At 35.1% G+C, this 14,407-nt stretch overlaps 1 protein-coding gene across 12 annotated transcripts in view; it reads left to right on the top strand.

Moving 5' to 3' along the window:
- Positions 1-14,407, top strand: part of CCDC7 (coiled-coil domain containing 7) — a 266,671-nt gene that overhangs the window by 214,305 nt on the left and 37,959 nt on the right. For 11 of the 12 annotated variants that reach the window (XM_059892902.1, XM_025000934.2, XM_025000939.2 and 8 more), the window contains 3 exons: positions 1,077-1,184; positions 7,541-7,624; positions 11,182-11,253. In XM_059892902.1, the coding sequence (XP_059748885.1) occupies positions 1,077-1,184; positions 7,541-7,624; positions 11,182-11,253 (264 nt within the window). The remainder of the gene's footprint in view (positions 1-1,076; positions 1,185-7,540; positions 7,625-11,181; positions 11,254-14,407) is intronic. The other variant, XM_025000936.2, reaches the window with a different exon arrangement.

The following is a 14,407-nucleotide window of genomic DNA, read 5'->3' as shown; positions in this document are numbered from 1 at the left end:
CTCTTGTGTTGTTGAAAAGGAATGTTTGGTATAATCAGTGTGTTCTCTTGGCAAAACTCTGTTAGCCTTTGCCCTGCTTCATTTTGTACTCCAAGGCCAAACTTGCCCTTTATTCCAGGTATCTCTTGACTTCCTTCTTTTGCATTTCAATCCCCTCTGATGAAAAGGACGTCTTGTTTTGGTATTAGCTGTAGAAGGTCTTGTAGGTCTTGAACCAGTCAACTTCAGCTTCTTCAGCATTGGTGGTTGGGACATAATCTTGGATTACTGTGATGTTGAATATCTTCCTTTGGAAACGAACTGAGATCATTCTGTCATTTTTGACTTTGCACCCAAGTACTGCATTTAAGATTTTCTTGTTAACGATGAGGACTAACTACTCTTTTTCTTCTAAGGGATTCTTGCCCACAGTAGTAGATATATTGGTCATCTGAGTTAAATTCTCCCATTCCTTTCCATTTTAGCTCACTAAATCAAACAACATCTTTGATTCCTAAGATGTTGATCTTCACTCCTGCCATCTCCAGCTTGACCAGGTCCAATTTACTTTGATTCACAGACCTAACATTCCAGATTGCTATGCATTATTGCCCTTTACAGCACTGGACTTTACTTTTACCACCAAACATATCCACAACTGGGCATCATTTCCACTTTGGCCCAGACACTTCATTCTTTCTGGAACTATTAGTAATTGCCTTCTGTCCTTCCTTAGTATCATATTGGACACCTTCCAACCTGGGAGACTCATCTTCTAGTGTCATATGTTTTTGCCTTTTCATATTGTTCATGGGTTTCTTGCAGCAGGAATACAAGTGTGGTTTGCCATTCCCTCCTCCAGTAGACCACACATTTTGTGAGCAGAACTCTTCACTGTGACCTGTCCGTCTTGAGTAGCCCTGCATAGCCTAGCCCATAGCTTCACTGAGTTATGTGAGCCTCTTTGCCACAAGGGTGTGAGCCATGAAGAGGAAGTGTAAGGTGACACCTCTCTAATTAACTTTATGTAGTATAATTTTACCCTCACAAAATATTAGTTATGTATCTACTAATCTGGCAATCTATTATTCTTACAGTTAAAAGGGAAACAACCACAGAACATCCAGATATAGCAGAGAATCTTCCAGAAATGAATCCATCAATTGATGACTTAATATTTCAATTAGATTTAAACAAAGTAATTGGTAAGTAGAGATTTATAATGTTTAGGTGCAATAGAGAACACGTTCTAAGAGTTAAAGCATTTCCACTGTATTATACAGTTATTAAAATAAGAAATTCAAACATAAGGTAACCTTTCTCAGTTTAATAAACAGTCAGCCCTCTGTATCCATGGGTTTCACATCTACAGATTCAGCTGACCACAGATCAGAAATATTCAGAAGAAAATTTTTCAGAAAGTTCCAAAAAACAATGGTTTATGCACTGGCAGTGGTTTAGATAGCATTTACAACTATTTATATAGCATTTTCATTGTATTAGGTATTATAAGTAATCTAGAGATGATTTAAAATATATAGGAGAGTGTTCGTAGGTTACAGGAAAATATTGCACCATTTTATTCAAGAGACTTGAGCATCTTCAGGATTTGGTATCCACAGGGGATTCTGAGAACCCTCCCCTGTGGATACTGAGGGAAAGCTGTAATAATTTTATTCTTTTATTAAACAGTCTATATATCAATTAATATGTATCTTTAAAAGAATTTGTCATCTGCTTATTACTTCACCAAACATTAATTAAGTAATGCTTAAGAGTTTACCTGCTCATGAAAAAAAAAAAAAAGGTTTTTCCCTACATTGTGAATTTTCATGATATAAACTAGATGCTATATGATCAGTTCTTTAGAAAACACAGTTTTTGTTACTTATATCATCTGTTGTGATAACAAGACAATGAAAAAAATAGAACTATCACTAGATAGGCAATATGTCTACTTTGTGACCTTTATATCACAAAGTCGGCAAATGTCTAATAGTTAAAAAACCTAGCTAGGAAAGTCCCTGGTGACCTAGTGGTTAGGATTCTGGACTTTAACTGTCACAGGCCAGGTTCAGTCCCTGGTCAGAGAACTGAGATCCCACAAGTTGTGTGGCACAGCCAAAAACAAAACCTATGCTAAAGCTCGTGTGGCCAAGTGACTAAGTACTTAACTAATTTCCAATAAGATAATTTTAAGTGTAACATTGGCAGCTTCTGAACAACCATTTTAAGGCAGATGTCAGCAAAATGACAGACTAGGAGGCCCCAAGCTTTTAATCCCTGACAGAAACAATGAAAAAGGGTGAGGAAGGGGAAAGGCAAAAAACCATTAGAACTAACTTTGTCAGAACTTTGGGAAACAATAAAATATTTACAGTAACAAGAGGATTCTCCCTTTAAGAAAAAGTCGTCTTCAAAATGGTCAGAAAATTTTGTAGAAATATGAAGGAGTGCCCAGCACAAACCCAACCCCAAAGAATAGGAGAGCTTCTAGGGTTAACAAGATTACCATTAGACCTGCTCTATAGAAAATGCTAAGGGGAATCCTTGAGGTTGATGTGAAACAATGTTATACAGTAACTTGAAGCTATATGAAGAAATGAAGATCTCCAGTGTAGATAAATACATCTCAAATATAAAAGCCAGTATTATTGTAGTTTTAGTTTGTAGCTCTACTTTTAATTTTGTATAATAGTTTTAGGAAAAATATATAAAAGTAATGATAAATCTGTATTATTGGGCACACAGTGTATAAAGATATGCTTAATAACATCAGTATCGAAAAGGATTGAGCCATATAGAAGTACAGCTTTTGGATGTTATTGATGTTAAGTTGGCATCAATTTAAATTAGATTTTTATAACTTTAAGATGTTATGCATAATTCCCTTGGTAACAAAAAGGAAAATATGTATAGAATATGCCCAAAGGAAATGAGAAAGGAAACAAAACTAGTCCCTTAAACTATCAGTTGAACACGAAAGAAGGCAGTATTAGAGGAAATGAGGAACAAAAAAATGTAAGAAATACAGAGAACAAATATAAACATGGCAGAAGTAAGTTCTTTCCTTTTCATTAATTACCATAAATGTAAATGATTAAGCTTTCTAAACAAAATACAGAGATTGAAAAAATGGAAAAAGAATTATCCAACTATATGCTGCCCATAAGAGACTCACATTATATCAACAAAATTAACAAAACTTTAACTAGACTCATGAAGAATAAAGAGAGAAGACTCAAGCTATTAAATCAGACTAGAAACTGGGAATAGTACTACCAACTTTACAGGAATAAAAAACATTATAGGAAAACATTGCCACATTATTGAATAAAGAAAAAAGTCATTAAACTTCAATAAAACTTTGCTTATAATATATCTTTGACACTTATCTTTTAAAAAGTACAAATAAATTTCAGCAATTTAATAGTAAAATATTTCCTTCAATATTAGGAATGAGACATGTATGTTTGTTATCACTATTTCTACTCATTTTTGTACTGGCAACCATAGATATTACAAAAAATTAATAATGCAAGTTGTAAGGATTTAAAGAAATCTCATAAATTTCAGACAATGTAACTGTGGAGGTATGTAATCTAAAAGAATCTGTAGTTTATAGATAAACTCTTATATCAGCTGTATTTATTTAAATTACTGAATATAGAGTAAAACTGTAGAAAACTCAATTCTGTTTCTATATACCAAGAACAAAAAATTGAAAATGAACATTTTTTAGGGATGATGAAATTTTAGTACTAAAACAAATAAAATATCTAGGAATAATTATTTTTTAAAGATTTGCAAAGCTTCTTACCAGTTGAACATGTGAAAAACTTGGAAGTCCTCATTCCCACACTCCAAACCAAAAAAAGCTAAAGAATCTTAAAGTCAACAACCCTTCTCAGTTCCATCAAAGAATGAGGTTAGAGAGCAAATTTCCCCTCTCAAACTGAGGAGATATATGGATACTGGAAATTACATATTTTTAGAAACAAACTAACACTGGAGCCAGAAACTAGTAGGAAAACTTAAAGAGTAATTTAGTAATTGTTGGAAACTGGACATGAACTAGGTTGAGCAATTAAAAAGTTCTCAACACAACCGTGGATATACCATACACTTTCAGGTGCCTCGGGTAAATATCAGGAATAAAATCTACTCATGCATTCAGCAAAGGGGAGAAAAGTGAACATCTAAAATTGCGTTCTTCTTAACACAGCCTTAACTTTAAGAAAAACTACTTTACTGGAACCTGACAGATGTCCAGAAAAAGAAATGCCAGAATCTAACCTCTTGAACTTTCAGCGTCAAGGAAGGCAGATATTCAAGTCCAGTCCTCTTTAGCCTCTCTGTTTTATCTAATTCAGTAAACATGCTGAAAAGCAATTTTGAAAGTCACAGCCCAGAGGAAAGTGTAAATAAAAGACTGAGAACTAATCATAGGTTTATAGAATGCTTTCCCTCTCTCTCATACCTTACAACTACTTCACTAAGGCCCCTGGATAATAACAGAGGGTTACCAATGGAAAAACTGCAGTGCTCAGGGCCCGTTAAAGAAGTATTCCTTAGGGAAAATCAAAAACCACAGAGGAGACCAGAAAAGGAAAATAAAAGAAATTTTAGCCCGTGACACCTGCTGATCTCCTCTCCAGATGAACATAAAACATCATAATAAAAACCTAAATACTTCAGTTATTTTACCTGATACATCATGTCTAGCTTTAAAACAGTATATGGCATGCTAAAAGAGCAAAACATGTAAGCTGGACACAAAGCAATCATCAAGACCAGAGGCAGATATAGCAGAAATTTTGGAATTATCAAACTGGGAATTTAAATTAACTGTGACTAATATAATAAAGGCCTTTGCAGAAATGTAGACTATATGAAAGAATATATAGGTAATTATGCATAGAGTAAATCTCTAAGAAAAAATCAAAATAAATGCTAGAAATCAAAAGCACTGTAACAGAAATTAAGAATGTATCTAAATGACTAATAAACATTTGAAAATGGTACAGTCTTATTAGTTATCTAGAAAATTGGAGTTAAATTCATGAGGGTTTTATGACATAGATCATTGAGTTTAAGTCAAAGAATGACAGAATCAAATCATGATAATATTGTAGAGCAACTTGTTCTACAACATGATAATATTGTAGAACTTTCAGAAACTGCTGGTAGAAGTATAAATTAGTATACACACTCTGGAAAACTGGCATTTCTACTCTGTTGGGAACTCCAATAAGATTTATGGCTGACTTTTCATCAGAAACTATGGAGAACAAAATGCAATAGGATGACCAAAATGCAAAAAAAAATATGATCAACCCCAAATTTTATATCCAGCCAAATTACCTCTCAAAAAATAAAAGTGAAGTAAAGAGATTTTAAAACATAAAAAACTGTGAAAATTCATTGCTAGAAGATTCACTTTATCAAAAGTACAAAAGAAAGTTCTTCAGGCTGAAAGCAAGTGATCTCAGACAGTAATCTGAACCCCATAAAAAAGAGACTGGGTTAAAGTAATTCTGTAATTATAAAAGATAGTATTAAAACCTATACACAAATAATAATCATAATTTTAACAAAGCAATGACTATATAGGTTATGGGTTATTATATATAACAATGGTGCAAAAATATAGTGGAGGGAATAATGCTATATAAGGGTAGCATTTCTATACCTCACTGTAATTACTAGAATTTACTTAGCATAATTCTGATGTAGATTCTTTTTTTATTGTGAAAAAATTGATCTATAACATTGTGTGTTTAACATTTATGGTATGTTAATACATTTGTACATTGCAATATGATGACCACCCCAGTGTTAGCTAACACTTCCATCATGTCATATAATTATCATTTTTTGGTAAGAACACTGTCTAGTCTCTTCTAAAATTAATTGTGGTGATGGTCATATAACTCTGAATATATTTTTTAAAACATTGAAATGAACACTTTAAACGGGCAAATTGTATGTTATATATTTTTTAAAACGAACTCAATGAATGTCAAAAAGAATAGAATTAAAAAAGGATTTGAAAGTGGGAGGATATGATAAAAGAAAACTCTGACTTTTCTAGGTTACACATTTCTCTAGCATATGTCTTTTAATTGATAGTACTTAACCTAATCTTCCCTCTAATGCTATCCTCATTGCCTCTTACTTATCTAAGGAATCTTTGCTTCCTTAATGCAAATGAGCAAGTCCTTGTTACGTATACCATTTGGAGAGAGAAACAGAGAAACTAAAATGTATCTGCTAATACTCCCCAGTTTCATTTTGCTATACATCTTATTACTTTCACAAAATGTTAATTGTTCTACCTAACCAGACACACTGTTTTGTCATTTTGGCAATGGTGCTGCAGCAGGTAACCACCTCTACACAAATAGCACAACCTTTTTAATACTTACCGGCTCATACATTTCTCCAAAGAGAGACTTCCATCTGGGCATCTTAGTTATAACAGGTTTCTAACTTCAGGTACACACTCAGCTAGAAACTAATTAGCTACAGTATTTTAAATCCAGTAGTTGATCATTCCTAATTATTCCTTTCAATATAAACTCTCCTTTAATAATGTTAACATATTTTTCTCATAATTGGACCTAATTACAGTTTAAATCGGACATGACTGAGCGACTTCACTTTCACTTTTCACTTTCATGCATTGGAGAAGGAAATGGCAACCCACTCCAGTGTTCTTGCCTGGAGAATCCCAGGGACGGGGGAGCCTGGTGGGCTGCTGTCTATGGGGTCACACAGAGTCGGACACAACTGAAGTGACTTAGCAGCAGCAGCAGTTTAAATCAAGCAAAAATTTCAAATGGCATAAAACTCAAATGAAAGAGACCCAGTCTCAATCCAGGTACTTCTCCAAGTTTAACCATTTCTTCCTCCAGACTACCAGGTCTACATGCTAAAGGGACCTAGGAGAGCACGTTTTTTCAGTCTACAACATATTCTGATATTCTTTTACATCACTGATGCCTACTTTGTTTACACTTAAGTAACATAAAAGGGGCATTAAAATATTCCTGGAAAGTCCAAGAATTTCTGCCCCATGGTAAATTTCCATGGAGACCCTAGTTTGCAACATAGCCTGAGGAAAAAAATGTTGTGTTCCACATCACTGGTATATATCCCTATAGTATGATTTTGATTTTAATTTAAACTTAACAGTTGATTATTATCATAACCTCTCCAGGATATTTTAATTTAGTTTAAGAGATAGCACTGTATGAAAAAAGCACTGTTAAAGGCATAAGGTTGTGCATCAGGTTTTTCATTATCTGGATACACAGTCTTGGTCAAATTGTTAATGTCTCTAAGTCTCAATATATGGAGACTTAATGATTGCTAACAGCCATTCTAATTCTAAGGTTTAATGATTCTGCAACCAAGATATTCCATTATAATGCATATTTACTAATAACTAGGCTATTTAAGATAGTACCACACATGAACACACATACAGACAGACAAAGAGAAATACTCATATGTTAGGGTTACTTTACAAAGTGTTTTGTTATGTTTATTTCTATAGAAATTGATCTAGAACACTTGAAAGATACTCTTGGAAGACATATACGGATAGTGGAAAATAAGACCCTAGCAAAGGCTCCCCTTGGTAAGTCTAATCTTTCCAAGTCTGATCTATATGGTTTCTTTACCTTTTTTGGAGTTTGAGTATGAATTTTTAATGATAAGAGTACTTGCATATTGTTATTATGTAGGTAAAATCTTCATGAATATCCTCATAATTAGTTGTACTATGGTATTTACTAGAAATCTAAAAGTTAGCTAGATATGATTTTTAGAAAGGATCCATTTAAAAATTAAACCATAAACTGAAATGCTATAATGAACTTGGAATATACTTGATACATCCTGGCTTCCCTGGTAGCTCAAACAGTAAAGCATCTGCCTGCAATGCAGGAGACCTGGGTTCAATCCCTGGGTTGGGAAGATCCCCTGGAGAAGAAAATGGCAACCCACTCCAGTATTCCTGCCCGGAAGATTCCATGGATGGTGGAGCCTGGTAGGCTACAGTCAATGGGATTGCAAAGACTCAGACACAACTGAGCCACTTCACTTCACGTGTATTTAATTCTATTCTAATCTCTCTTTCTAGTTTAGAAAAGGAGAAAGTCTTCTTGATGAATGTGATAATAACAAGGTGAATTTAACACAGAGTTAATTCATTGGTTACCATTTCTCTCTATTTGATGGAACTATCAGGCATATTAGCCTTCTCATCTGTGATAGGGTCATCAGTTGTGTTATGTGGTTCAGAGATTATGCTACAGCCTTTACTCCTGTAAAAGTGATAGACACACTGCCCTTTAATTTTGGGGGAAGAACTGATATTGAAGCTGAAACTCCAATACTTTGGCCACCTGATGCGAAGAACTGACTCATTGGAAAAGACCCTGATGCTGGGAAAGATTGAAGGCAGGAGGATAACGGGACGACAGAGAATGAGATGGTTGGATGGCATCACCGACTCAATGGACATGAGTTTGAGCAAGCTTCAGTAGTTGGTGATGGACAGGGAGACCTAGCGTGCTGCAGTCCATGGGATCACAAATAGCTGGACACAACTGAGTGGCTGAATGAACTGACTGATAACATCAAAAGAGATAGACCATATAACAGAGATGTAAAAAAGACACCACTGCTAAAACCACTATATCCAAGAATTTTTCTCTTGAGGAGCAGTAGTTGTGCCTTGAAACTGCAAAGGAATACTTCAGTAAAATGTTTCAGCCAGATAGCTAAGAATATAAGCAAGAAAATAATAATAACATGCCTTGAAAAAGGAAGTCAGTATTCAGAGATGCTATATTGCATATCCAAAATACTCAGTTTTCACCATAAAATTATGGGTCATGCAAAAAAAAAAAAACAGTAAAATGTGACATATAACAAGGAAAAATGAATACAATAAAAACTGCTTATGAGGATCCAAGCTATTGCACTTAAATAACAAAACTAAAAAGAAGTTATTGTATATATATTTTCAAAGAACTAAATGTAAACATTATTAAGAAGAGAAGGAAGATCTCATGACAGTTCTTTATCAAATAAGGAATATATACAAAGAGAAATATATCATTTTGAAAAGGAACACATAAAAATCAGAGTTGAAAGTATAACTGAAATTTTAAAAAATCAGTAGAGATGTTCAGTATTTTTACACTGTCAGAAGAAAGAATGAGAAAATTTCAAGTATGGAAATACAGCATGAACAGCAGAGGGATTAAAGAGCAGAAAATGGCATTTTAAATAATCACCAAAAAAATATTATAGTTAAAATAATAAGCGGTATACATACATGCTTTGTCTTCTCTTGGTAGAGCACACAATTATGTAAATAATTTAAAAGCAATTTTAAATAAATGAATTTATTTTTACATGCTTCATATATAAAATTGGGAAAAGATAGTAAGAATTATGTTATAAAGAGAACTATATATGTAGAATATGAAAAAAATTTCTAAATCTTCCTGGAATTTCATCTGTTTAGTATAAATCTAAAGTAGACTATAAAATTGACTGTGATTGTTACACAGCTCTATGAATATACAAATAAGCATAGAATTAACATTTAAAATGGATCATGTTACATTAAAAAAAAATAGTTCAACAAACTCCAAGCAGAGTAGGATTTAAAAAAAAAAAAAACTTAAAAGCAGTGGGAGAATATTGTGAAGGAAGAAAATTGTGGCTCTTAATAGATTAGGTTTCTCTACTCTATATCATTTATTGCCTCCCTGCTTACCTAAGAATCCTTTGCTTTCTCAAATCAAGTGAATCAGTTCTTCTAATTTTATCTTTGGAGAAAGACCAGAGAAGAGAGCTAAAGTATGTCTGCTAATGTTCTCCAGTTCTATGTTGCTATAGTACACATTACTTTCACAAATGCTGTAACTTAATTACTAAAATTTATTCTGCCCAATCCAGCATGTCTTCAGTTTTAGTAATGATGTCCCATGGTCTTCATCTCTGTTTAGATTGCAGTGGTGATAAATTTGTGCTGCCTCAGTAATAGTGCACACTTTAAATATTCATGGGCTCAGCCAGTTCTCCAAAGCAAGACTTATAATGTATAAGTTCTGGATGTAACAAGTTCAAGCTTCACTTCCATGCTATATTAGAACCAAATTTTGCCCACCCAAGACTTTACCTAACAGGTGACCGAGAGTCACCAATTCTGATTATTCCTCTTGCAATATAAAATTCTTTTAAATAATTTTTTTCTGATACTGAACATAGATCATCATTTCTGAATCCAGCAAAAAGTAAAAACCATGTAAAGACTCAAATGGAAATGGATGCAGTACCAATGCTCGAATTCCTGCAATGTCCCATTTCCTCCTCCTCGGGAGAAGGTCTATGTGCTAAGAGAACCTGGGAGAGTATTTTATCTCTGTCCACAAATTACTTGTTTTTCTTTCCCATTACTGATGCTTACTTGACTTAGCTATATAACCTTTTAAAAAAGAATTAAAATATTCCTGGACAAGCCAAAGAATTTCTGCCTCACAGTAACTTCCTGTGACTATGATGCCTATCATTTGCAACTTGACCCTGGGGAAAAATGTTATCTTCTACATCACCAGGTATATCCTTACCATGTGAATGTGTTCTTAATGTGCATACTATTTATTAAGATAAACTCTCTAGGATGACTTTTGTTTGCAAAAAGTTTGTATTTTACGGAAAAAGCTCTGGTTAAAGAACTATGAAGTATCAGTTTATGGATCAGCTTTGTTGTTACCTAGATAATGTGGCCTTGGTCAAATCATTATTTCTCTGTGTGTTAGTCACTTGGTTGTGTCTGATTGTTTGCAACCCCATGGACTGTAGCCCAGTAGGCTTCTCCATCCATGGAATTCTCCAGGCAAGAATACTGGAATGGGTTGCCATTCCCTTCTCCAGGGTATCTTCTCAACCCAGGGATCAAACCTGGATCTCCTGCATTGCAGGAAGAAACCCTCAGTATAATGAGGCTTATGTGATTGCTTACAGCCCTTCCAATTCTAAGGTCCTGTGATACTAGAATCCAGACATTTCATTTTAAGTCTGTTCTATAATATTAAAACATAATTAAAGGAGTACTACACAGAGAGAGAAACACATTTTAATATATACCTTACAAAAATGTTTTGAAACTGTTTATAGAGACTCATACAGAGCGCTATGCAGAAGCTACTAGAAGAAATATTCTAAAGGGCGAAATCAAGAGTCATCTTGGTAAGAACAAGAGTATTTCAAGTCTATTTCTGCTTTATTTATCTTCTCTGGAATTTAAATTTGTATCTAAATGAGTATAGTGCCTATATGCTATTATTACAGGCTGAAATGTTTTCATCTGCTAGCTGCTAAGTCGCTTCAATCGTGAACAACTCTGTGGGACCCCATAGACAGCAGCCCACCAGGCTCCGCCATTCCTGGGATTCTCCAGGCAACAACACTGAAGTGGGTTGCCATTTCCTTCTCCAGTGCATGAAAGGGAAAAGTGAAAGTGAAGTCGCTCAGTCATGTGCGACTCTTAGCGACCCCATGGACTGCAGCCCACCAGGCTCCTCTGTCCATGGGATTTTCCAGGCAAGAGTACTGGAGTGGGGTGCCATTGCCTTCCCTCCTGTTATTAGTGGAATTCCAGCAGTTACTAACAGTAGAAAATTAGCTACATAGTATAAGTTTTAGAACTCATTCACTTAAAACTTATCCTTAGAAATTCAATGCTATGGTAAGTTTGGAATATGCTTGACAGAAGCATTTGAAATGTTATTACTATTCACTTTCTTTTTCAGGCTAGAAAGATAGCTGCTTTGTATTTGCATAAGCAGAAAAGCTAGTTTTATCAATGGAATTAAAATGGAGATTTCATTGCTTACTAATTCCCTCTAATTAATTAAAATACTGGCACAGTTTCAGTAACTCTGGTGAAATAGAGATCTTTAGTCTTGTTGTGTAGCTCATAGTTTACACTGCTGCCCCTTGTCTTGGTGTAATGGTATTTGACACACTGCTCTTTGATCTTTGGTGTGATATTAAGGGAGGCAGAGAGCTTGACAGAAAAGTAAAGGAAAGAGATACTCACAAGGAAAAGCAGCTGTCATCAAAGGTAACTCTTTGCCCAAGTCTGTGCTCCCAGAGGAGCAACATTAGAAGCTTCATGCTGCAGAGAAGGAGACTTCTCAACAACAGAATATATGCTTCCCTGGTAGCTCAGATGGTAAAGAATCTGCCTGCAATGCATAAAACCCAGGTTTGATCCCTGGGTTGGAAAGATCCCCTGGAGAAGGGAATGGCTACCCACAAGTATTCTTGTCTAGGAAATCCTATGGACACAGGAGCCTGGTGGGCTAAAGTCCTTGGGGTGACAAAGAGTCAGACATGCCTGAGTGACTAACACTTTCACACTTTTACATATTCCAGCCAAGTCACTAAACAAATAATGAGGAAAACAGCAACAACAAGCCTCCAAAGAGGAGGGGAACTCAGTATCTAGATTTCTTATATTATCTAGAATGCCCAGTATTTATCCCCCAAAATTTGAGACAGGCAAAGAAACAAAGTGTGAATCAGGTACTAGGAACTTCAGGAAAAGTAGGTGTAAAAAATAAATTAAGCAGTGAGAAAGTATTGTGAAGGAGGAAAATTGTGATTCATACTAGGTTACAGATTCCTCTAGCACATACCCTTTTTTCCCTCATCCTTAATTCTGCTATTAGATGCTCTTCTTAATGCTTCCTTGCTTATATAGGCATCAACTGTACTTGTCATTCTTAACCTATACCAGGTGGAGAAAAACCAGAGAGCCTCAGTTATATCTCCTCTGTAGGACCTTTAACACTTTCTCCTGCTCTCAGCCATTACAACAAAGTATTAATAGTAAGATCCCCCTATGGTTTCAGGTTCAGGATAGGTTTCCAACTTTCAGTATGTGTTCTTTGGAACCACCTTCCATTCACAAAACATTGGACACATTATTTGACCCAAGCCACCAGTCCTACTTTCACTTTCTCAATATGAATTTTTGTTTAATAACTTTCATGCAGTTTCCTCTCCTTTGACCTAGTTTGTAGTTACTAAATCCTGCCAAATCTTCAAATCACACAAAAACTCAAAGGGAGTGGGATGCAGTCCCGGTGCTGGTACTGCTGCAGATTTACCCACTTCCCCCTCCCCAGCGGAAAGGTATACATTGTAAGACAACCTGATAGGCAGTTTTTCTTAGACCACAGAGTGTCTTGTTATTCTTCTGCATCATTAATGTCTACTGGACTTACATAACCTTAAAAATGGCATAAAGCACTCTTAAGAGAGTCAGAGAATTTCTGCCTGGTAGTAACTTTCTGTGACCATGGTTTGTAACTTGACCAGTGGGCAGGGGGAAAATGCCATGTTCCACTCATAGGTATATTCTTAAAGGATGAGTGTCCTCTTAGTGTAAACTTGGCAGTTATATCATTAACATGAACTCCCCGAGATGATTAAGGTTTGTGTGAGACATGGCATCATGTAGAAAAAGCACTGGTTAAGGAATTATGGGGCCTCAGCTTATAGTCAATTTTGTATTTTCTTGGTATGTGCTCTCAGTCAAATCTCAAAACATCTCTTAAGTTTCATGAGGCTTATATGATTGCTAAGAGCCCTTCAAATTCTAATGTTTTATGACCATGCAGTGCAGGCATATAATTTCTCTTCTGTGATAACAAATACTAATTAACTTAGTACTACACATAGATACAATGATAGACATACATGTGTGTTAGTGGTTACCTTAAAAAGTGTTTTGAAATTTGTTTTATATCTATAGAGACTGATATAGAATGCATGACAGATACAGTTAGAAGAGAAAAAGTAATTGGTCAAAGACACAAAGAATCACATTGATAAGAACAACAGTTTTTCAAGTAATACTTATGGTTTATGTCTTTTCTGGGATTTAATTAACTATGAACCATTAATGACAACAGTAACTATATTTTGTTATTAACAGGGAAAAATGCTTATGAATTCCCTCTAATAATTAAACTCTAGTATTTACTATCAGTGGAAAATTAGCTGAATGTTACTAGTTTTTAAGTATTTGTAAAGTAATCCATAGGCTTCCCTCATAGCTCAGTTGGTAAAGAATCTGCCTGCAGTGCAGGAGACCTGGGTTTGATTCCTGGGTTGGGAAGATCCCCTGGAGAAGGAAATAGCACCCCACTCCAGTATGCTTACCTGGAGAATCCCATGGACAGAGGAGCCTGGCAGGCTACTGTCCATGGGGTCACAAGAGTCGGACATGACTTAGTGACTAAACCACCACCAAAGTAACCCGTATAATCCTATGCTCTAATGACTTTAGAATATGCTTGGTTTCAGTGTTTCCAACTGCCCTTCTATTCAT

The sequence above is a fragment of the Bos taurus genome, chromosome 13 (genome assembly GCF_002263795.3).
Source record: "Bos taurus isolate L1 Dominette 01449 registration number 42190680 breed Hereford chromosome 13, ARS-UCD2.0, whole genome shotgun sequence".
NCBI lineage: Eukaryota > Metazoa > Chordata > Mammalia > Artiodactyla > Bovidae > Bos > Bos taurus.
Note: the sequence above shows the minus strand (reverse complement) of the source record. Positions and strands in the feature narration are given on the sequence as shown.